This window comes from Erythrolamprus reginae, chromosome 4, assembly GCF_031021105.1.
Source record: "Erythrolamprus reginae isolate rEryReg1 chromosome 4, rEryReg1.hap1, whole genome shotgun sequence".
In the NCBI taxonomy this organism is placed as follows: Eukaryota; Metazoa; Chordata; class Lepidosauria; order Squamata; family Dipsadidae; genus Erythrolamprus; species Erythrolamprus reginae.
The window spans coordinates 36,642,075-36,667,652 of record NC_091953.1 but is presented as its reverse complement, the minus strand read 5'-3'; the positions used below and the strand labels follow the sequence as shown (position 1 = coordinate 36,667,652).

General features: G+C 39.0%; 3 protein-coding genes across 4 annotated transcripts in view; 1 reads left to right on the top strand and 2 right to left on the bottom strand.

Annotated features, from left to right (window-relative positions):
- TBC1D23 (TBC1 domain family member 23) overlaps positions 1-15,288 on the bottom strand; it is a 45,779-nt gene extending 30,491 nt beyond the window's left edge. For both annotated transcript variants that reach the window (XM_070750050.1, XM_070750048.1), the window contains exons 1-5: positions 15,157-15,288; positions 8,804-8,915; positions 5,966-6,071; positions 1,371-1,575; positions 1,001-1,124 (exon numbers count right to left, since the gene is read on the bottom strand). In XM_070750050.1, the coding sequence (XP_070606151.1) occupies positions 1,001-1,124; positions 1,371-1,575; positions 5,966-6,071; positions 8,804-8,915; positions 15,157-15,194 (585 nt within the window). In that variant the 5' untranslated portion in view covers positions 15,195-15,288. The remainder of the gene's footprint in view (positions 1-1,000; positions 1,125-1,370; positions 1,576-5,965; positions 6,072-8,803; positions 8,916-15,156) is intronic.
- Positions 15,289-16,847: 1,559 nt separating this feature from the next.
- CMSS1 (cms1 ribosomal small subunit homolog) overlaps positions 16,848-25,578 on the top strand; it is a 203,241-nt gene continuing 194,510 nt past the window's right edge. The window contains exon 1 of the mRNA XM_070750047.1: positions 16,848-17,111. Coding sequence (XP_070606148.1) covers positions 16,853-17,111 — 259 coding nt within the window. The 5' untranslated portion in view covers positions 16,848-16,852. The remainder of the gene's footprint in view (positions 17,112-25,578) is intronic.
- The window catches only part of FILIP1L (filamin A interacting protein 1 like), a 32,813-nt gene continuing 26,596 nt past the window's right edge, over positions 19,362-25,578 (bottom strand). The window contains exon 3 of the mRNA XM_070750008.1: positions 19,362-20,440. Coding sequence (XP_070606109.1) covers positions 20,342-20,440 — 99 coding nt within the window. The 3' untranslated portion in view covers positions 19,362-20,341. The remainder of the gene's footprint in view (positions 20,441-25,578) is intronic.

The following is a 25,578-nucleotide window of genomic DNA, read 5'->3' as shown; positions in this document are numbered from 1 at the left end:
GGCTGAAAAACTTGGCTTATACTCGAGTATATACGGTAGTTTTTAAGTAGTACATTTACTAATATAATATTTTTGAGAAAACATGAAAGAGTATATGTATTTACAATGGATCAGCTATTTTTTTTAAAGTGCAGCTTAATTCTCATATAAAGAGAATTTTTAAATTTTTAAATTTAATTTTTTAAAATAAATTCTGATTAAAAGTAAATAAAATTTTAAAATCCAAAATGATAAGACATTGATTTTATATAAAATATAAGTGATTAGTCTTTATTAAACATGACAGATATAAGATATGAAAAGTAAATATACTTCTTTATAGTCATTGAGTTTAACCAGTTCAATTGCACATTATATTCTGAACTATACACCTATTAGAACAAAGCTATTTTCATATTAATAAGCCTTCTTCTTGGTAGGATAAATGTTTTGATTTTTATTGTTTTTAAACAACAATTAAATTGGTACCTTAGTGCATTTTCTTATATGGCTAATACTAGATTAATAGATAGATCAGAGATTATTCTTTAGGAATCTTGGGTATAATAGCATGCCAAGAAAGTACAAGAAAAATAAAACCATTGTTAATCAGACATTTCTTTAAAAAAAAAAAATCTTGTATCTGTTAATCAGACATTTCTGCTTAATTTGTTATGGGCCACCATAAAACAATTAGAACCCGGATTGTGGGGAAAATAGCCTAGCTCTGTTTTTAAAAAAATTGCTATTACTAACATGTTGTAAGCCGCCCTGAGTCTAAGAAGAAGGGCGGCATAAAAATTGAATAAATAAATAAATTTCTGATCCAGAGAAAGACCTATTATGAACAAACAAATTCACTGTAAGAAGTTAATACCAGAAATCAGAATCTTATAACATCCTAACTACAAAAAATTGTGCAAAATTGCATTCTATTTGTTTAGGAGTTGTTACCAGTATATGAAATTTTCTGTTATAGAATTTCACTTTTCATTATGTTTTCCTACTTTCACTTTATTACCCAGTTGAGTGCATATGAATCCGGCGTCATCTTTTTTGTGTCCAGAAATGAGCATAGTTCTGGCTCATGATACTGGAGGAGTAGCCTAAAGAGATGAAATGGTCTCCCCTTCAGAAGACAGTCCCTAAAAGCAGAAACAAGAAAAATGATTGTACATTAAAAAAAACACCACCTGTATCAATTATTTTCATAAAGATTTGTGACAAACAAAAGATCCAAAGAATTCTATCTTCATAGGTTCATGATTTTTTTAAAAAATCCACATAAAAATGCCACCTTGAGAAAACAAGGAAGGACAATAAAGGGGTAATGTGATATCCATAAAATAAAAATTAAGATTCAATTTGATGTTCATAAATGACTTCTTTACCTTGGAATATATTTATTCATGATAGCATAGAAGCAGTTGTACAAGTCACTTCGTGAAAGTTGAAGACGAACCAAAGGTTTAAGGAGATAGGACCAGTTAAGGCTAGAACTGTATTTAACATTACGAGATTTACAATAAAATGTAATCACAGATTCAATGTCCCAACGTAATGCTGACTTCTTCTCTTCTGGTATTGACAGCTGATCTAAAAAGAAATAGTGTATAAGTTATATATTATACACCACATGCGTTCTTTGATTGTATTAGCCCAAAACCCTAAGTTTATGATGGCGAACCTTTGGCATCCACAGGTGGCAAGCGGAGCCATATCTTCTGACATTCGAACGGTTGCCCTAGGACAGCTCCAGTGTGCCAGCCAGGTGATTTTTGGCTCATGCGGAGGCTTTTAGAGGGTGTTTTCGGCCTCCATAGGGCATTTGGAAGGACCAGGAGATGGCATTTTTGCCCTCCCCAGGCTCCAGGGAATCCCCTAGAGCAGACCTGGGCAAGATGCAGCCCGAGGGCCGGATGTGCCCCACCCGCTGTCCGTGACTGGCCCGTGGAGGTCGGTCCAACTTTTCTAGATAAGAACCAGGTGTTCAAGATATAATATATAATACATAATTATATATATAATATATAATAAATAATAAATAATATATAATAATACTGTATATAATATTTATAATTATATAATTAACTCCGTTCTACCCAATAATATACAGTATTGGGTAGAACTGAGTTAATTATATTAGTCCGGCCCTCTAAAACCATCCCAATTTCTCATGTGGCCCTATGGAAAAATTAATTGCCCACTCCTGCTCTAGAGCAGCGTTTCCCAACCGGTGTGCCGCGGCACACTGGTGTGCCGTGACACACCGTCAGGTGTGCCGTGGAGAGAGGCGGCGGAGGAGAGTGGGCGGATCGGGCGGGCAATGGGGCAGGGGGGAGAAGCCAGGGGCGCGTTTGGCCGGAGGCACCGTGGGGAGGCAGGGGCAGCCGCGGCTCCCTTTACTCCTACTGCCGCACCTCCCTGCCCCTGCCTCCCCACGGTGCCTCCGGCCAAACGCGCCCCTGGCTTCTCCGCCCTGCCCCATTGCCCGCCCACTCTCCTCCGCCGCCGCTTCCTGCCTTGGGGCGAGCAATCCGGGAGTCCGGGACTGTGTGGCTTTGCACCATGAAGAGAAAACGGCCGACTTTTCCCTGCTGCCGTTTTCTCTTCATGGCGCAAAGCCACACAGTCCCGGACTCCCGGATTGCTCGCCCCAAGGCAGGAAGCGGCGGCGGAGGAGAGTGGGCGGGCAATGGGGCAGGGCGGAGAAGCCAGGGGCGCGTTTGGCCGGAGGCACCGTGGGGAGGCAGGGGCAGGGAGGTGCGGCAGTAGGAGTAAAGGGAGCCGCGGCTGCCCCTGCCTCCCCATGGTGGCAATAGCAGCGGCTGAGGCTTTCACTTGTGGCATCGGGAGTGCTAATAGCGGCGGCGGCGGGAATAGCGGGGGGGGCTCCTGCAAGTGGAAGCCTCAGCCCTGGAGCCCCCCTCGCGCCCATGGCTTCTCGTCGATGCCTCTTCCTGCCCGATCCGCGGGAGTGCTAATAGCGGTGGCGGCGGCGGGAATAGTGGGGGGGGGGCTCCTGCCCGCCGCTGCTATTAGCACTCCAGCGGATCGGGCAGGCAGAGGCATCGATGAGAAGCCATGGGCGCGAGGGGGCTCCAGGGCTGAGGCTTCCACTTGTGGCTGTCCCCGCCCGCCCGATCCTTCCTTCTCTCCGGATTTTTTGGGGTGCGGCTTCTTCCACAGCGGTGGCTGCAGCGGCGCTGGCGATCCGGCCGCTAGCCGCTCCAAGCGCTGTGGGAACGCCCACCCCTCTCACAGTCCCGCCCCGGCTGTCAGTAAAGGGGCTGCTTGCTTGGAACATTCAAACTAAGGGAAACCTTCGCTGGCCTCCACAGAGAAGAAAGGAAGAGAGAGAACGAGAGAGAGCAACAGAGAGAGAGAGAGAGTGAGAAAGAACAAGAGAGAGAAAGCATGAAAGAGAGAGAAAGAAAATAAGAGAGAACAAGAGAGAGAGAGACTAAGAGAGAGAGAAAGAAAAGAGAGAGAGAGAAAATAAGAGAATGAGAGAGAGCAACAGAGAGAGAAAGAACAAGAAAAAGCACGAGAGAAGAAAAGCAAGAGAGAAAAAGAGAGATAGCAAGAGATACTGAAAGAAAGCAAGAGAGAGAGAGAAAAAAAGAAAGCAAGAGAGACAGGAAGAGGAAAGGAGAGAGAGAGAGAGAAATGAGAACAAAAGGGGGAGGAGAAATGAGAAAATGATTGAGGCAGAGAATGAGAGGAGAGAGAAACAAGAGAGAGAGAGAGGTGATTCTTGAAGCATATGGTAAAAAGCACCCAAATAATAAGAAAAAACCCCCAGCCCTCACCTGTTTTTGAAAAGAATAAAAGAGAATTAAACCCCAGCCCTCACCTGGTTTTGGAAATGGTTGGAGTGTGTATACATACACACACATAAGGGGGGGGGAGAGAGACAGGGATGGAAAAAGAGGAGAAGTGAAAGGGAGAAGGAATGAGGGAAAAAGGGAGGAAGAGAGAGAAATGAGAAACATGAGAGAGAAAAGGGGGAAAGACAGGAGAAGTACCCATAAATGAGACAGTGGTATAAATTTCAGGAGGGATGATTGATGATTGACTGTATTTATAAGGGGATGTTACATGGGATTATATATATGAGGGGGTTATTTATTTATTTATGTATGTATGTATGTATGTATGTATGTATGTATGTATGTATGTATGTATGTATGTATTTATTTATTTATTTATTAGATTTGTGTCATTTTGGTTGGTGGTGTGCCCCAGGATTTTGTAAATGTAAAAAGTGTGCCGCGGCTCAAAAAAGGTTGAAAATCACTGCTCTAGAGCCTGGGGAGGGCAAAAAATGGACCCACTGGGCCCACTGGAATTCAGAAAATGGAAGAGGGGTCATGTGTGCATGCACAGGGATGGGGCACGGGATTGTTTGTTTGTTTGTTTATTTATTTATTCTATTAATTTGACTTCTATGCTGCCCAATCCCGAAGGACTCAGGGCGGCTCACAACAGCATAAAATTACAATAACAATAGCAACAGCAATAAATAGAAGTCAAGGAAAAAATGGGCAATATCTAAAATCCTAATTAAAACTTAGAAAAACAATTCAATAACACACGTACTAGTCATTCATAGCAAATTAAAATATATGGACAAGCTAGTGGTTGATTTAGAATTATGGGTGCAGGCACACACACACGGGCAACAGTGTGAACAATAGCACGCGTGCACTTTCGGCACCCAAGGAGAAAAAGGTTCGCCATCACTACCCTAAGTCCAAACTGGCAAATGATAAAGAGATAATAAAACAACAAAACAGGTTAACAAGAATAGATCAGCTGATTTAAAAAGAAAGAAAAACATCTAGTACCAAAGGATATCAAAAAACTTTTCATGGATATCAGAATAGGGTCCCAAGAGCAGAGCAAGCTCCCTCAGCAACTGTTGTTTACTAAATGTCAGCAGTAGTGAAAATTGTTTTGTGAACAATGCCTGAGTAATAGCTTGATAAGATCTGACTGTGGAGAAACAGACCTAAATGGAATCCCAGGAAGACACAGGGGCTGCAAATTCAGAAGCTAGCTATTATTAGAATAGCCCATCTGTGACCCTTGATGGGGTTACACTCTGCCAGGCAGAGTTGGTTCATAATCTGGAGATTCTCTGGAATCATAGTTTCTGCTTAAACAGCAGGTCAAGTCTGTGGTCAGAGGTCCTTTTGCTCAATTATATCCTGTGTGTGTGTGAGACAGGACATTCCTAGAAAAGGACATTTCACTTTCACCCCTTGGGTACTTATTGGTTCGAGAATTGCCCTTTGATCCACTTGGGCTGGCCCTGAAGACCAGAATCTTTGGTTGTCTCAATATATGGAGACCCAAACAATTATGGGAAAAGTTAAGTTAATTCACCAATGAAGCTGCATGGCTATCAGCTTTCAGTTGCAATTCAAAGTTGTCATTTTAATGTCATTTTAAAATCCTATATAGTTTAACAGACATCTACAAGGCCATCTTCTTTGAGATGAACCTGTCCTTCAGGATGCATCTAATAGAGAAGGGTTGCTGATCCTAAATCTGAAGGTATGCCATTTATAGGGACTTCATGTTTATATCCTCTCAGTGGTTGGCCTCATGCCTCTAAGGACAGCATACCCTAAAATATTTGGACCATTCCCTCCCTATTAAAATTTTAAGTCTTATTTTTAAATAAAAAAGAATATAGCAATGCTTGAAGATTCTGTTACTTAGATGGTGATATTTTCAGATTCTCTGCAATTGATTTTTTATAGTTCTATTTTGCATTGTTACATAGAAGTTATCAAAAAAGGAGAGGCATATAACATTAAATCAATATAGTATCTCTGTTCCACATTTCAAGTAGACTTAACACATGTATTTGAATTTCAGGGATATTAGGGCTTAGATAAAAACATAATTGTTATAGAGAGAATAAATGTTACACGTGGCTTTTAGCTTAACAATCAAAATATTATTTCAGACTCACCAACTAGTTCTTGGCAATCTTTGCTAATCAGTGATTGTTCTGGCAGGTCTAAACAACCATCCCAAGATGCTAAACTGTCTCCTTTCCCTACAACGTTTAATGCAATCTAAAATAAATATAAAAGGAAATAAGGAAGAAATATTATATATCTTGACTGCAATGAAGATGTGATTCTTAAACCAACTTTTTAAAAAAACTATACAAAAAGACATCGTTTCAAGTATAAATAATGAAATCAGTGACTACTGGTTCTTCATAATGAACGATGCACCTTTCTTGAACAATCTACATTTAATGATATGTAAGAATTGTTGATCAAACTGAATGTATGCATTCAAGTAATGTGTGACAAAGAACTATGAATACTCTTTAAGTTAGTATTTCAAGGGTATTATATTTTCTATAGTGTTCGTTATTTATTATTGAAGTAAACTATTACCTGTTGGGTTTTTTAAAAACCTGCAGGTATAACTAAATAAATTACAATATAAGGTGTATTTCAGCACTCATTTAACAGAAAAGCCATTTCAGAAAGCAAGCGCTAGGACTGGAAATACAGTGATCCCCCGTTTATTGCGTCCCCAACCATTGCGAACAGGGTACTTCGCTATTTTTCAACCCGGAAGTCAAAAATACCATCTACGCATGCGTGCCGGGCACGCATGCGTAGATGGCAGCGGCTTCCCTGGGTCTTCCCCCTCTTGCTGGCGTCAGCGAGGAGTTTCCCCACCGCCCACGCAAACTCCTCGCTGCCGCTCGCCCGCCCCTTCGCCTGCCCACGCCGTTCGCTCCCCCCCTCTTGCTGTCGGGAGGGCGAGAAGCCCTCCCCAGCACCCGCTCGCCCTTCGCCCTGGCGGAGAAATTCCAGCCCCCACCTGGTCCCGCCCGCGGCTCGGCTTCCCTGGCTGCTGCTCCGGTCGCCGATCGTCTCCTGCCTCCCGTGCCGATGTTCCCTGCCAAGCCTGGCTCGGATTCCCTGGCTGCTTGGCGGGGGGGGGGGGGGGGGCTCGGCCGAAAGGAGCTGGAGACGCAGAGCTGAACACACCCCTTCATCCCCAAAGGCCGGCCTTTTTGTCTGGGAGGGAAGATGACGTGCCGGTGGCACAGGGGCGAGGGGCGTGAGGCAAATCGCTGCGTCTCCAGCCCCTTTTGGCCGAGCCCCCCCCCCCTCCGGCCAAGCAGCCAGGGAAGCCGAACTGGGCTTGGCGGGGAACATCGGCACGGGAGGCAGCTTCTGCCGGACATGGGCAATGGGCGGGACAGAGAAGCGGGGAGAATCAGGAGGCTCCTTTGGCAGCTGGGGGCTGCCTGGCTTTGTTTTGGCTGCAGCGGGTGCCAGGCAGCCTCCAGCCGCCAAAGGAACCTCCTGATTCTTCCCGCTTCTCTGTCCCGCCCATTGCCCGTGTCCGGCAGAAGCTGCTGCCTTATTGCTCTTTGCCGGCGGGATGCAAAGTGCTGGGGTGGGAGGGTGTCCTGACAGCCCCCCCACCCATATGCTTCGCCTCCCGCCGGGCAAGAGCGCTCGGGTGGCAACTTCTTCTAGATACGGGCGATGTCCACGCTCTCTCTCGGCGCTTTCGAGCCGAGTCCGTGAGCGAGTTCGCTCCCGGACTCAGCACGAAAGCCCCGAGAGACAGCGCCAAGGAACGGGCCTGTCCACGCTGTCTCTCGGCGCTTTCCAGCCGAGTCGGGGAGCGAGTTCGCTCCCGGACTCAGCACGAAAGCCCCGAGAGACAGCGCCCCCCGGACCCCCAACCCAGGTTTGGGGGGCTGCTAGGAAGCCCCCCATGCCGGCGGCAAACAGCCGCGCCGCCCCCAATCTTCGGCTCCTCGCTAGCGCTGTGGGAGTAAAAACACCGTCTGCACATGCGCAGATGGTGTTTTTACTTCCGCATCGCTACTTCGCGAAAACCCGCTCGTTGCGGGGGCTCCTGGAACGGAACCCTCGCAACGAGCGGGGGATCACTGTATACTGTAATGGAAAAGACTGTCATTAAACCATTTCCCCAAAAGTATTTTTGTATTTGTAATTAAATCCTCTCATTAATTTTTTTCTATGTATCAAGACCTTTTTACTGATGTTGCAAAAATAACTTCGAGACAGTTTCTACATGGATCAAGAAATTTTAAATAAATAAAGATAACAGAAAGAAAGATTTTCCCCCATCCAAAGCCAGTTACATTCTCAGAAATGGATTTCCCCTTTTAAAATGACAGTTTAACTAACAAATGTATGTTTTATTTATGCAATTATTATTATTATTATTTATTAGATTTGTATGCCGCCCCTCTCTGTAGACTCGGGGCGGCTCACAATACAATGTCTAATTGGACTCTAAAAAAGGAAGATGTTCATGCAATGATTTCTTTGAAACATAGATGGCAATTGCAAAGTTAATTGAGTAAATATTTTTGATGCATTAGTATAGATAATTTATATAGTATAGTAATATAGAAATATGATAATTACAATTATTGTTAGCTTTATATGTTCTATCCTTCGACAGCTTACGTAGCATTTTCTCACCAAAGTTTTTCCATAACAACAATCTTGTGAGGTAACTCAGTTGACAGCAGAGACTAGCCCAAAGTCACTGAGCAAGATTCTATGGTTATGGGTAGGTTTCAATCTTCATTTTTCTGCTCATATATTTATTTATTTTATTTTTTATTTATTCAATTTTTATGCCGCCTTTCTCCTTAGACTCAAGGCGGCTTACAACATGTTAGCAATAACACTTCTGCTATATAAATTATCATTGATATGATAATATTTGTCATTTAAAAAAGAAATAAAATGGCCAGACAGGTAGATCCTATCTTTTCTGATAAGTTTACCTTCCAAACTTTGGCTCTTAGGTGTTCAGGTAGAGGTCTTCCTTGGACTATGTTCCTAACTGTTTCAAGGTCACAGCCTCCTTCTTCCAGAGCTTCTGCAAGATCATTTTCCCTACAAAGGTTGAGTAAGATTATAGGGAGATTTAAGGCAACAGTAGTTTAGACTTTTGAAATATTTCATCCCTTAGTACCAACTTTAATGCACATAATTTGAAGCAGCTGCGAGAGCTATCATGGGCTTTCCCAAAAATGCCCATGTAACCCCAACACTCCGCAGTCTGCATTGGTTGCCGATCAGTTTCCTGGCACAATTCAAAGTGTTGGTCATTACCTATAAAGCCCTTCATGGCACCGGACCAGGGTATCTACGAGACCGCCTTCTGCTGCATGAATCCCAGCGACCGGTTAGGTCCCACAGAGTGGGCCTTCTCCGGGTCCCGTCAACAAAACAATGACATTTGGCAGGGCCCAGGGGAAAAGCCTTCTCTGTGGCAGCCCCGGCCCTCTGGAACCAACTCCCCCCGGAGATTAGAATTGCCCCCACCCTCCTTGCTTTCGTAAGCTCCTTAAAATCCACCTCTGCTGTCAGGCATGGGGGAACTGAGATATTCTTTCCCCCTAGGCCTTTACAATTTATGCATGTTATGTTTGTTTGTAGGTATGATTGGTTTTTACAATAAGGGTTTTTAGTTGTTTTAGTATTGTATTTATATGATGTTTTTTATTACTGTTGTTAGCCACCCCGAGTCTACGGAAAGGGGCGGCATACAAATCCAATAAAATAAATAAATAAATAAATGATTAAGATTAATCTCATTTCACACAAAAACATTTTTATCGTTTAAACGTATATCAATAAGTGATTTAACTTCAGTGGGTATTACTTCTAAAGAAGCATGCAGATTGTGCTGTCATTTTACATCTAAAAGTAATTCCACAGAGCTATTCTTATTTTTTTTAATATAAAAAAAGAAATTAAGCTTTTAATAAAAATTAAAAATACATATTTTGCTAGAAAGATCATCCCTGAGGATGGGCTCTAGCACGAGTCCAAAAGCTCGGAAGACTAAACTCTGGTCCTGGTAACTGACCTAGATTGGCACCTGCAACATTATCCTGGGACACTATTTGCCTTCATTTGTAAAAGTTAAAAAGATGTGCCTTGAAAATGGTATCATAAGACTGTTGGATGCAATTCAAGATCACGGTAGTATTCTAACAAGTCCAACATGACCTAGATGTTTGTGGGGCAGGCTCCCCACAACTGTTTCTTCCCCATTCAGTAAGATCTGACAAGGTTGGCATCCTGAGTCCCAGCTCTTAAATTATGGTCTCCAATGGGAGCTTGCATTTGTGCCATTTCTCTTCATACCTGACTTTGTCAGTCCTTTTAAGCACACCAGATCGGGAAGCAGCACAAGGATAAAAGGATTATAGGAATGCAATTTGTTTTAGATACAATAACATAATTTTAAAAAGTCTACTCTTTCTATCCCATCTCAAATAAAAGAAAATAATGGTTGGGCTATTTCAAGTTTGTTTGTTTGTTTGTTTTATTTATTATATTTATAGGTCGTCCATTCCAATAGGACTCAGGATGGCTAACAATAATCATAAATACTAAAACAATAAAAAAGTACAGCAACTAAAAATAATAATACTATAAAATACTTAAAAACCTAAAAAACCATATATACACACAGTCATTCCTAATTCCAGGCCTGCCGGAAGAGCCATGTCTATCTCCACCCTCCCAGTAGGGTGGAGATAGTATGGATCTCCGTAGGCAGTTGATTCCAACGGGTCGGAGCCACCATAGAGAAGGCTATTCCCCAAAACCCTGCCAGCTGACATTGTTTAGTGGACGGGACCCAGAGAAGGCCAACCCTGTGGGCCCTTACTGGTCGCAGCGAGGTATGAGGCAGGAGGCGGTCCCATAAATAGTCTGGCCCTGAGCCATTTAGAACTTTAAAGATGATAACCGACAACTTAAATTACATTGACTTCCGACTTTCTCTGTTGCAGTAGAAGAAAGCATTAACACAGAACCTCAATTTTTCACTTTCCCAAAATAATATTTTGTTTTCAATAATTTAATAAAATTGCTTTAACCCTTCATAAGCCACATAATTATTAAACAAGTAAGTAGCCTTAAAAATCTTAATACCTCAAAAATGTTTTTGAACATTTAGTTTTCCACACATCCTCATCCAGAGGACCACATGCTATAATACTTTTTATTGTATCAGTAATCCTTCTATTTGCAACTTTGGGTTTTTATAATGCCCAAAACGATGTAGTTAAATGTAATTAAAACTGACAGTTACAATTTTAATTCTAAAATAAAATAAATACTGCTGCCAGGTAATTGAATAATGATTTATGATTAAGATAAAAACATGGAATAAATACATACAGAGAAGACTATAGGTTACCTGCCTTTTAAATCAAGCTGCACTATATATATTACTATTGATTGGGTCAAAATATATTAGCTTTTTCCACTGTTCTTTACTCATTTCACTAAAATGACCACTTTGTTTAGGACTTCAAATCAAATCTCGTTTAGGACTTCACTATTAAATCTCAGCAGCAATAGAAATTAAACTAAAATCAATAAGTTATAGTCAATAGTTATGTCTGCTTCTGGAATATACTCTTCTTCTATGTACTCTGCTCCAACAAACAGCCTCTCATGACTCAAATCTGCTCAAAATTGCTGATGGACATTCTTGGACAGGGGACGAAGTAGAGAACAAGAAATTCAATGGCATAGATGGAAACAAATATTCGAGTCATATAAAATGCTCAGAAAAAAGGGGAAATGTCATATAGTTATAATTATTATTGTATAATATTTATAAAAATTTGACTTTATCTTTGACTTGATTCACAAGTTGATAAAAATGCACTATGTAGAACTAATATACGTATAAGAAATCATTTATGAGTAATCGAAGAGAAATAATTCTAGAAAGACTGTTAAGACTGGAGTTTGATCTCCCCTTTCTATTTAGCACTTCCAACATCACAGTGCCCTTTGATACTGACTAGAAGCCTTTACTTATGTTCTAATAATTTCAAAAATGTCTACTCAGCATATTATGCAGGACTTAAAGTTTCTTTGACTTGTTCTGATAAATTACCTGATAAAAGCTGTGTTAACATGATCTAACCAATTCTGATTGTACTTAGCTTATTTTATTGTTTTATTTTTCTAACTTAGATACTGCCCATCTCAGGTACACTTTTACTTAAGTTAGTTAAGTTAGACCAGCAAATGAATTTACTATCAAGTACTTCTCGGGTCGCAAGACCATACAGAAAATTATGTCTAAAAGCAGGGTTTAAAAACTTCCCCCTGCCCTTTGGAATATACTCCACCCTTTCAGTAAAATGTATTGACTTCAGATAGGTGTGGTACAACTCCTGTTTTACTGTATTACTTGTTTTACTGAAAGAACAAAAGGTTGCAAACTGTTATAGCATACAGGAGAAGAATATTGTATAACAGCAAAATACAACATTTGCATAAAGTAAACACTGTATGAGACTAAGATACATACAATAACATAGAAAAATAAGGGAACATATAAGCATGAAAGAGTGGGACATTTCACTCAACATATGGGAAATAAAATCCACAGAAAACCAGAAAAGGCAGTGAAGCAGCGAGAGAAACTCAAACAATACTGAATGAATAAAAAATAAAGTTCAGATTTCTCATATAAAGTGCTCATGTCCACTTCAAGACTGGAGGATCTAGTTTTCCTCTTTTCTTATAACGTATTTTAAATTTTTATTCTCTAATTGTTTACACTGCTAGACATTTTGGGGGGAATGCTCACAAAGAAATTTAAATATGTGATTTGATATAGCAAAGACATCAATACTCAATGGAAGCTAAAACTAAGAACCACTTTTATCTTCACTGTCCAGCTTTCTGAGAATAAAAATAAAACACATTTAAGGATCTGATTATATATAGAAACTTTATATAAAAGTAGTAACAGAAATTTATTTAAAGAAAATTCATTTTATTGAATTGAGATGGAGTTATTTTAAAGAAAACCTGCTTAGAATCCTGATTAAATTCCTGAATACTGTCAGACAACTAACTTGAATAAGTGATCAACAAAATTAAAATAAGATGTGAAACTACTTATTGCTTGTATTGAAGGTTAGTGAGAAATGAAATTAGAGTCTGGAATATTTGTTTATCTTGACAAAACAGTTGACACTGGATAACCACAAATGAAAAAAACTGCTTTGTTGAGTAAGATCTAAATTCAGAAAATCAAGTATGTCGTTTGCTAGCCAAAAGTATACAGCTCAAAAAAAGTGGAACACTCAAATAGCACATCCTAGATCTGAATGAATGAAATATTTTCATTGAAATTTTCATTTGCACAACTATTCCATTTGCACAACAGCATGTGAAATTGATTGTCAATCAGTGATGCTTCCTAAATGGACAGTTTGATTTCACAGAAGTTTGATTTACTTTACGTTATATTCTGTTTTTTACGTGTTCCCTTTATTTTTTGAGCAGTGTATTTGAATTCACAAGCAAACTCTGGAAATGATGGTACTTTGAAGGATACCTGCCCCTTGGTAATTAAGAGATCTAGCATGTCTTCTGGACACAGCATCCCATTCAGCAATCATTGACAGATGAATGGATAAATACTGGAAAATACAGGAAGCCCTCGACTTGCAACATTTAGTGACAGTTCAAAGCAAAAATGGCACTTTAAGAATTGACTTATGACTGCTTTTCACAGTTCTGACCGTTGCAGCATCCCAGCGGTCACGTGATCAAAATTCAGACACTTGGCAATTGACTCATATGTATGATGTATCCTGGGGTCTCCATTTACAACCTTTCTGACAAGCAAAGTCAATGGGGAAACCAGATTTGCTTAACATCCATATCATTTACTTAACAACCGTTGTGGCAAGAAAGGTTGTAAAATGGGGCAAAATTCACAATAAATTTCTCAGTTGGTAACAGAAATTTCAGTCTCAATTGTAGTAGGATGAGAACTATCTTTTCAGATTCAGCCATGAAGCTCAATGGATGGAATAAGTCCAATATACTGTACTTATTATTATTATTATTATTATTATTTATTAGATTTCTATGCCGCCCCTCTCCGTAGACTCGGGGCGGCTTGCAGCAATGATAAAAACAATATATAATGACAAATCTAATAGTTAGAATCTAAAATAACAATAATACATTTAAAAAGTCTAAAAACAATAAACCCCATTATATAAAAACATACATATAGTCATATCATGCACAAAAAACTACATAGGCAGGGGGAGATGTTTCAGTTCCCCCACGCTTGACGACAGAGGTGGGTTTTAAGGAGTTTACGAAAGGCAAGGAGAGTGGGAGCAGTTCTAATCTCTGGAGGGAGCTGATTCCAGAGGGTCGGAGCCGCAACAAAGAAGGCTCTTCCCCTGGGTCCCGCCAAACGACATTGTTTAGTTGATGGGACCTAAGCAAAACATGATTTTTGAGAAGCTTTTTATTGCTCCTCTTGTTAGAAGTCAGAAATGTTGCCGCTCTACTCCAAATCATTCAACCATGCTACATTACAAGCATATTAAAATGATCAAGAGAGTTGGAAGATTCTATACCTCTATCCATCCTCTTTTACTTGGGAAAAGTTTACAAATATTTTATAAATATAGTAAATACCATCATTCACTCAGTTTTCACCTGCCATGCTTGTCCATTAATTCCTGGTCAATTAATTTTTGGCCAGAAAGACAATCTATTTGAAATACACTGCTCAAAAACAAATAAAAATAAAGGCAATACTTAAACAACACAATATAACTCCAAGTAAATTAAACTTCTGTGAAATCAAACTGTCCACTTAGGAAGCAACACTGATTGACAATCAATTTCACATGTTGTCAGCACATTCAACTTTGTACAGAACCAAATATTCAATGAGAATATTTCATTCATTCAGATCTAGGGTGTGTTCTTTGAGTGGTCCCTTTATTTTTTTGAGCAGTATATTTTTGCAGTTCCCCCCCAAAAGACCTCAAGCTTAATGGAATTCCGAGTGAACTTTAGGCTATTTCCCTTGCCCTTTGTCTTCATTTAAAAAACAAGAACATCAAACGAGATCCAGACTCGGTAGGATCCGTCAATACTACATTTTCTTAAGAGTAAGTTCAAAGTGACATCAATCACAGCCACTTGGTGCAGGGCTTGGCTTCAACCAGCCTAATGAACAGCCCCGTTTTTGCGAGGAGCTTCGGCAGCGGAGAAGCCGCCAGTTCTCCGTCCCGTCTCCAAGCAGTCTATTCATCTAGCCAGTTCAACTCACCAGCTATTCGGCGAAGACGCTGCCTCCCCTTCCGCCATAGCTGTTGACGTGCCCCTAGCCGTGCCGTAAAGCGTGATCTAAATGTCCAAGAGTTCTGCGCCGCTCACACCCTAAAAACTCAGGCTCGGCTGTCGTAAAGCGCAACAGCTGACGCTGACACCAACATATAGAACTATAACGTTAAGATTCGGCCGCCTCGTTTTTTGATTCCTCGAAGCGGGTTCCTTACGGGTAAACTGGCTAGCCATAAATAGCTTCAGCTTTCAGTCAGAAAACGAAGTTTGAAGAATAGGTACTGAAGATTCTAGAGCTTACTTCTGAGTCCACTTTCAACCTGGAAGTCTAACCGATTATCTTGGGATCGTTTGTTTTGTTTGTTTCACATTCATTTTCACATTCATTTTAAAGCTTTTTTTTCTATTATTTTTTCTATTATTATTTTTTCTATTATTTCTTCTAGCTTCACATTCATTTTTAAGCTTTTTTTTTTTAAATCATTAACATTTCCCAGAACTATAACAAAATATTTATATAGATAGGATAACAAATTATACTAGATTAATATCTATTGCTTTGAAAAGCTAAACTTGCTATACTGAGAAACCTAACATTTAAAGGACAAATATTCTTTTAGCTTTAGCTTGTTTTTTTTTAAGTGGAGACTTGCAGTGATATAGTAAGATGTACAGATCTCAGCTAAACATGTTTGGGAGCGGGAAGCTTTTGGAGGCCTTTTACAGTTAGAAGTGAGCAATCTTTGCTGCTCTACTTCACATCATGAAGAGATAAACCAACATATTTTATTATGTTTATTTTATATTTATTTTGTGGGCATAGCCTGTAAAATCGTCTGCTACAATGTCTTTCTGTCAGTGACTACTTCAGCTTCAACCACAACAACACACAAGTGCACAAAAAGTAAACTGCTCCAAGCTCAACTGCAGCAAATACAACTTTAGTAACCGAGTAGTTAATGCATGGGACTCATTACCCGACTCTGTAGTATCATCACCTAACCCCCAAAACTTTACCCTTAGACTATCCACTGTTGACCTCAGCCAATTCCTAAGAAGTCAGTAAGGGGCGTGCATAAATGCACCAGCATGCCTACCATCCCCTCTCCTAATGTTTCTCTCTTACTAGTATCATGGATATAAACATTGTTATATCTTTGTATACTACCAATACGTACTTGACAAAATTAATTAATTAGTGAGGGTACATTTACTGGCACAATTCCTGATTGTCCGACAGTTAGACTGAACTGACTGAACAATTTTTTCTCATCATTTCTATCACCCATCTCCTCCCACTTATGACTGTAACTTGTTGCTTGTATTCTTAATATTTTTATTGTTTCCCTATTGTTTATTTGTGCCCTCTGACAATATTAACTGTTGTATCTCATGATTCTTGACAAATGTATCTTTTTCTTTTATGTACTGTACACTGAGAGCATATGCACCAAAGACAAATTCCTTGTATGTCTAATCGCACTTGGCCAATAAAGAATTCTATTCTATTCTATTCTATAGGCCAAGGGTAGACAAAGTTGGCTCTTCTATGACATGTGGACTTCAACTCCCAGAATTCCTGAGCAAGCATGATTGGCTCAGGAATTCTGGGAGTTGAAGTCCACAAGTCATAGAAGAGCCTACCCCTGCTATAGGCATTGCCTTATGTTAGTCATAGAGCAATGAACTATTTGCAACTCTGTGGCTTTGCAGTGCCATTCTCCTCCTCTTCCTGCTTGCAGCTCAGGTCACTGCCTGCTGGGAGCGAAACGAAAGTAACGTCCCCTTTGAAATTCCTCCCCGTCCGACCCACTGGGCGGGCTTCAGGCGTTTCAAAGCGACAGCCGGCAGCCAGGCAGAGGCGGCGTGAGTTACACAGCATGGCAGACACGTTGGACGAGCCTTGGTGGGAGACACCTGAGGGAGCCAACCTTAGTCCAGGTACCGGGCTTTGGAGAAAGCGTGGAAGTTTTGGGAGGCTGCCTGGTTTAATTTTATAGACGCTCTCAGCGCCTCATATTTAAGTGCGGTGTCTTCGCATTGCTTTGGATATTTAGAAACGACTCGGAAAGGGAGAATTGACAAGCTCTTGCATGAAAATTACCTCCCTCCCTCCCTCCCTCCTTTCTTCCTTCGAAATAAGGTTAATTATTTTCTATATATAGGAGAAATGCATCTAAGTTATTGGATTGCCGCTTTGGAATTTGGTTCCCTAAATAGATAATAAAACTGATATGCCAATGAACAGATGCCATTTCTGTTATCCCATTGAAAACAGATATAAGTGGACCATCAAACCTCAGGCAGAGATATTGGGCAAAGAATGCAGAGTAATTATTGGAAGTAAATGGAAAGAGAAGAGAGGGGATGAGTCTTGGGGAGCTCTGCTGCACTAGTTCATGGAGAAATGTTGGTACACTTTCTACATATTGATTGGCTGCAGTTGTATGCACCGAAATATCTGGTTAATAGAATAGGGTCTCTAGATTTTTTTTTATTAGTTACATTTTATTACAGCTTTCCACCATCTCAGTATGATGTGCCTTAGTCTTATGTACACTCTTTTAATCTTACATTAATATACAGTACTGCTCAAAAAAAAAGGGGGACACTTAAGCAACAGAATATAGCTCCAAGTAAATCAAACTTCTGTGAAATCAAACTGTCCACTTAGGAAGCAACACTGATTGACAATCAATTTCATTTGGTTGTCAGCACATTCAACTTTGTACAGAACAAAGTATTCCATGATAATATTTCATTTATTCAGATCTAGGATGTGTTATTTGAGTGCGCCCTTTATTTTTTTGAGCAGTGTGTATAGGTATGTATGTCTTATCTGTGTATATTGTAAACATTCTGTGAGGCTTTACAGTGTATCGAAGTACTGTATATAACTTCTCTCTGTCCTCTGGTCCACCTCAGCTCCTGATGACTATATTGAATATGGCCATGTTGTTTTCTTGGAAATGTTTTCAAAATGATTTGTAAAGCAGGGGTCTCCAACCTTGGCAATTTTAAGACTTGTGGACTTCAACTCCCAGAATTCTGGCTGAGGAATTGTGGGGATTGAAGTCCACATGTCTTAAAGTTGCCAAGGTTGGAGACCCCTGATCTAAATTACAGACCTGTGATTTCTTGATGGTCTCCCAGACAAGGACTAACTAGGTCTTTCTTGTTTAATTTTTTTAAGGGGAACTACTGTGGTATTTAAAAGTTTATAATCCCTTTTGAATTTTCAACGTTTCTGCCTAAATGTAACTTGATCTGATCTCCACACAAGTCTGAAAACTAGATAAAGAGAACTCAAATAAATGAGTTATTCTCATGTATGTATAATAAAGGGTGGTCCCCATTAAAAATTTAGTGTTAACTTCTGTGTGCTGTGTATTGAATGATTGGTTACTCAAAGTTAATTTTTATATGGGATGCAGATATGTGTTAATGAGGAATTTAATATGCATAATTGTGACTTTATAAGGTTTGTTATATTAGCAACAGTTGAGAGAGAAAAACATTATCTTGGAAGCAATGGATTAATTCTACAAGTGATCAATGGTTTGCTATCATTTTATACATTTTATACAATCTATTAATTGAAAATTATTTTTCTATGAACAGTAAATCAATAAATCGATCAGAATAGGAGGTCTTGGAGGTCTCTTCTAATCCAATTCCCTGCACACTCAGGAGATCCTATACCAGTGATGACGAACCTATGGCACGGGTGCCACAGGTGGTACGTGGAGCCATATCTGCTGGCACATGAGCCGTTGCCTTAGCTCAGCTCCAATGTGCATGTGTGTGCCTGCCAGCTGATTTTTGGCTCGCAGAGAAGTTCTAGGAGAATATTTTTGGCTTCCAGAGAGGCTCCGGGAGGATGGGGGAGGACATTTTTACCCTCCTCTGGCTCCAGGGAAGCCTTTCGAGGCTGGGGAGGGCAAAATGTGAGCCTTCTGGGCCCACCAGAAGTTGGGAAACTGTCCGTTTCCATCCTCCAGAGGGCTTCCAGGGGACAGGGGAAGCTGTTTTCCCCTCCCTAGACATTGAATTATGGGTGTGGGTGTTCTCGCATGCGCGATAGTGCACGTGCACACTTTTTTGGCAACTGAGGAAAATCATCAGTGTCCTATACCATTTCAGACAAGTGACTGTCCAGTCTCTCCTTAAAAACCTTCAGAGATAAACAAGTAGTTTAGGAATGTTGTTTAATGAAAATGTTGTTCATCCCGATATTAAATACTAAAATAATTTATTTTATAATAAGATACCATGAAAATATTTCTTTCCTATTCTACATTCCATACAAGTCTAATAATTTTAAAAGAATCCAATTAAAAAAAATAAGTTTCTCATTTACCATATTATGTCCTAAAGTTTGATTTAAAAATGCATGGTGGTGAACAAAATTCACAGCATCTCAACTCCGAAAAACACATAAAATGCACATTTGGTGACAGTAATACATTTCTTCATACGCTTATGCTTCCTCTTGTTTTCTGTCAGGGCTCAAGTGATAACATTTAATCATCCTATGATAATTTTACAGAGTTGTGATATCATTGCTCCCCCCCCCTGCTGTGGATAAAAATAATTCTAGGCTAGGGTTAGCATACTTTATTTTCTCCCTGATTCCTTGTCCTTGGTCCTTAAAGAACTCTTTGTCTCTTTAATGTTGGTTGAGTTGTGAATCAAGAATACAATTGCCCTTATTATTGCACTGGGAAGTTTGGAGAAAATAATAGCAGTGTACTTCAGTGATTGCATCTCTTCATCATGCTCTGTCCAGTGTTGCTGTTGCTTTAACATTGCCCAGAATATAAAATTACTGTGTAGGGAATTCACAATAGCTTCTTGAACTAAGTGGAAACTTTGTCCAGTCCATAGTGTAGAACAAACTGGGATTTGGTTTCTATTAGGAAAATGGGGCAAGATTATACTGAATAGTAGATTTCTGCTTATAAGAAAGTCCCGAAGCTTTTAAATTCCAGTGTAAACATCAATCTTTTTTGCTGTATTGGTGTGCAAAAAATAATTTCTACTTATGAGTTAGGTAACAATTATTTCACACATCAGCAGTCTCATGTCTTCCTAACATTTTAAGTAGCAACATTGGGAATATATTTGAGGATGTCTGATGTCCCATCTTTAGTATCTCAGGTTGGTTTCTTCTATTGTCCAGAGGGTGTCTTCACTGGTAGCACTGTTGTACTGATGGTTTTTGATTTAGGATTTCTAATAGGAATTGCTTGACGGAAAACATCAGCAATCTATAATTAAAAAAAGAAATCAGAATATTTGCATAGTTATCAATTTTAATGTATAAATTGGTATGAAAATGTATATTCAAACCATGCCAATATTTTTACTTTAAAAAAATGGAGATACTATATTATGTAGCCTGCATTCACACATCATGCTAAACTGTAAATCGTTGTGAATATAACTCTTTTGTCAGATATGAACAACATACTAAGCAAAATACAAGCAAACATCAATTCATCTTAATGTGAACCTAGTTATGGGCTTCACTTGTATAACAGAGCTATGATTATTTATTTTATTCTAATTAACCCAATTCTTTGGGTTGGTTCAATGCATCATGTCATTTGATATGGGCTGGTAAATCATAATACCTAGATTAAATATTGGCTAGTTTGTGGATCAATTTACTATAAGAGCCAACTACAGTGTTATCCTAGTTCAGAAAAGATTTAGATTCCTAATGCCAAGAGAATAGCCCATTGAGATTATGGTGATCTTTCATTGTTATGAGATATGTTTTCTTTGCCAAATGCTTTGTACGGTGTTGCTGAATATTCAAGTTTTTTAAAGGTTTAATTTACTTCTTCTCTCTAGATGGCAGCAAAGCTCAACAGTTAGTGATATTTGAATTTTCTTAGATTCTGGGGCAGAGACATTGAGATGTATATAAGATATTCCTAACTGTAAGAAAATATGGAGAACATCAGTTCTAAAGCAACAGTAAAATATGGCATTATTGCTAATAAAGTTCATATGGGAAACCTGAAATAACAAAATGTTCTGTGCAATGCTATATAGGTCACAATTATTTTTTTGCACCAAAGAGGCTACTTGGTGGCATTTGAAGTTCACAATAATCATGCCACAAATAACATAAATAAAATGTTTAATATGTTAATTCAATTCTCACCATTCTCTAAATGTGTTACGATTTCAACTTTTGGAATTTTACTTATTTAGCTAATACAGGTAGTCCTTGATTTATATGGGTTCATTTAGTAACTGTTTCAAGTTATAATGGCAGTGAAAAAAATGACTTATAACTGTTTTTCACACAACCTTTGCAGCACCCCATGGTCATGTGATCAAAATTGTCAAAATGCTTGACAACTGGTATGTATTTATGATGATTGCAGGATTGTGGGGTCATGAACCTTTTGTGACCTTTGGACAAACAAAGTCAATGGGGAAGCCAGATTCACTTAACAAGCATGTTACTTACTTAACAATTTCAGCAATGCACTTAACAGCTGCGTCAAGAAAGGCCATAAAATGGGGTAAAATTTACTGAACAACTGTCTCTCTTAGCACAGATATTTTGGGCTCAATTTTAGTTGTAAGACAAGGACTACCTGTATCGGTTTGGAGTCCTGGTAGTTTATTATAAACATTTAAGTTTCCCAGATCATCTTAGCACCAAACTCTAGTCAGTTTACATAACATTTTAAACCCCCTTTCAATGTTTCCATTAATACTAGTGATGTTATTAATCTCTGGATTTCAGGAAGGAGCAAGAGTCCAGAACTCAGGGCTTGTTTGTGAGAAAGCACATAGCAAACAAAATAAATTATACATCTGGAAATGGTCAGACTGGAAAGGTCTGCATTAAAGTCTAATTACATCTAACCATTCCCACCAAATTAAGATTATAAACTGTAAACAATATATCTGCAGAAAATTGAATCTGCAGGCAAGACTTAAGGTCAATTACTTAAGTTTGATGATCAGCTGGAGGGGCAGCACTGACAGTGTGGAAATTGACCTTGAGTATTTTTCTAATCTGATACGATACCCTTGTAATAGTTCACTTGATGAGATCATATTAACTTATGTTAATTTATTTTTAATTTAATAAAACATGTAATTTATTAGAATGAAGCAACCTTGCGTGCCTATTCCTGATAAATATTTAAACATATTTATGTCCTCATTAGATTTATGTAATAATGAAAAGTAAATAACCTTCGGAGGTTTTTCATTATAATGTTCTGTAAGTGGCTAGCATGGGGTTCAACTGATTGATTTCTAATTCAGAAAGTCAAATTATTGTATTGATAATTAGTTGCTTATTTACCAATTGGCAGAAGGAGCATAGGAGTATTAGTAGGATTAGGTAATAGAGATTATTAAACTAGGTTAGCAAGGATTTTGCTATACATTATAAACTTATGGGAGAAAGGGAATTGATTTAAAGAACTGAGTTGTTTGAATAAGTAGTGTGTTATGACAAAGAGAAAATTTGGCTATGGTTTTCTTCACAGTTTGTGTGGCTCAGCCCAACCTAAGAAGAGAAACAGGTCTTTGTCCTAGCTTTTGGATTTTGATAAAGAGTACAACCTTTTTTTGTAACACAACCTTTCAATAAAATTTATTATGATTTGGAGTTCTACTATACAAGTGTTATGTGATGTGGTAATAGAGGAGAGGAAATATGTAAACGGGAAGCATGGACTGCTGCTTCTAGTCTTTATACTTGGGCATGTGTTGGTTTGCCTTCAAAATAATTTTTGATTGGAAAAAGAAACACAGGTTTGTATAAAGCTTCTTAATTCAAGAAAACTACTTTTTAAAAATACCAGGAAATAACCAAATAATTTTTAAGACTTATCATTTCTTATCTTCTTGGACATATAGCCAGTTAAGCATCTGTACAAAATTCAAATTGACTATAAATTTCATTAAGAACTGTTTTTGTCTGTACAAATTGTATATGTAGAAACAACTGACTTTTAATTCTGCAGATTATCAAAGTAGGATTTGTCGCAATTTGTAGGATAAAAGTTGCATTTTGTTTCAAATGAGGAATTGTAGCTGTAAAGGAGAATTTTGCATCCAAAAAAATCAATCTCCGACTTTCCCACTTAAAAAAATGTGAAAGGATGTGAAATAATATATTAAAACTATAATTTGACAGCTACTATGCGTCAGAATAGGTACCGGTGATAAATTAGATTATTTATTACACAAAGCCATTGTATTGTTTTAAACAAAGCATGATTTAGCATGCTATGTGAACTTCAAACAATTCTATATAGAGGAAGAAATAATCTGACCAAGTTAAAAAACAGCTTTATTTGCTATGTGATATATTGGCTGTTGCAATAAAATTAGTTTTTCTGTGAAAGTAATCAGTTCTAGAATAACTGCAATTTAACACTAAATAGTGTTCATTCAGCCATTGGTTTGCTTTTGTTAATTTATGACTTGGAATTTTAGTATCTTTTAAATATTAGGTAGCATACATAAATGAGTTACAAGCCATCCGTAGACGCTTCTTCAGTACATAGAGGAGAGAGCTCTATTGTATATAGGCATTTTCTGAGTGATCCTACATTCTATTCTGCCACATATTGTACCCACAACTACTGTAATTGGTTATATCGTATGCTTTGCAGTCCTGTTTATACCTGTTGAAAAGTAACTTTCGTTAGCTTATTCTTAAGTGAATATAGATTTGCCTTTCATCTTGTCCTTTTTTGTTGTTTTTATATTGTCTATTAAGCTGCAGGGGTATAATGGTGACATTTGCTAATTGCTGGGAGTCTATTTAGGATAGTGATGACTTTAGGCAAAATTATCCTGTTAAGCTAAAAGACCTAGTTTGGCTATTATTTCATTGCATTATGGTTTACCACAGAAAATTGTAATTATACTTCTGAATATCAGAGGCACAATTGTGAAGAATGTAGTGAGCTTTAAAAGTCATCAGTAGATGTCTTAGAGTTGCCCATTTCTGTCTTAAAGAATAGTGCAACATTTTGAAATTGCAAATTGATAGTTCCTGTCTGCCTTTAGGGGGACACCAGATCAGAAAATTGGTTCCAGAGGAAGACTATACTTCTTAGAAATAGTAATTAGAATAATGTAAGCCTGTGCATTACCTTTCCTCCTTATATTCCATTGAACCAGGAGGGATCCTTCCTGAGTCTCTTCCAAATACTTCCTTGTTTTCAAGGCCTTAAAGAATGTTTCATCCAGGGATGAAATCCAGCAGATTCTGCCAGGTTCTGGAGAACCAGTAGCAGAAATTTTGAGTAGTTTGGTGAATCGGCAAAAACCGGCCCCAGAGTGGGGGTGGGGAGGGAGATAATGCAATATCCTTCCCTCAGGAGTCAGGTGGGAGTGGAGATTTTGCAGTATCCTTCCTCTACCACCTCTACTAAACCATGACCACCAAGCCATATCTACAGAACGGGTAGTAAAAAAATTTAGATTCCAACACTGGTTTTCGCACACTTTGCTTACACAATGATTCTTGCCTACAGAATTTCTTTCAAGACCAGCTTCCTCATTTTTAACTTTTGCAGTGATCATGAAGCCTTCTTGATGTATCTTCCTTTTGTGCATTAAAGTCTCATATTCTGGGTTTGTAATACTGTATTTGTTATAATTGTTCACTGTTGGGAACTATTTTATGCCAGTGGAGCATTGTACATAAAGGGGGCCAAACACAAACTTTAATTAACATATATGATTAATCCTCTAATGAGAAATACTAATGTAAAATACTAAACAATGTTAAAAGGAAATAGAAATATATTTAAAAGAAATATAAAGGTGGGAGAGTAATATCCAGTAATGGGCAGCCAAAGTTTTTACTGCCACACTGTGGATGTGGCTTATTTTGTGGATGTGGCTTAATGGTCATGTGACTGGGCAGGAGTGGCTTGCCGGCCATGTGATCAGGTAGGAGTGGCTTGAACGAGCATCATTGTTCAAGTGAACTGTTAAGTCCTCGACTTACAACTTTATCAGTGTCACTCGCTGGGGTGACAATTTGCTTTGTGTTTCCCGCGCTCTCCTTCCTGGGTCACCCCCCAGCCTCAGGCTGGGTAGCTAGGTGAATGGGTGTTGCCAGAAGCATAAATGCTGCCAGCGCTGCTTCCACCCACACCTTCTGCTTGCACCTCAGGCGGGAGGTGGCTGTGTGAGGCTGGAGGGGAGCCGAACAGGAGAGAGGTAAACTCGTCCGAGACAAGGAAGGAGGAAAGAGGAAAAAAGCAAGGAGGGAAGACGCAGCAGCAGCAGCAGGGGGAAAGAGCCAAGCCAAGACCAGTAACCCAGGAAGTGACAATTGCCGATCAGCTGGAGTTGCGCACACATCTTCATTTCCACTAGTGGAACTGCATTCCACCCCGTCCTG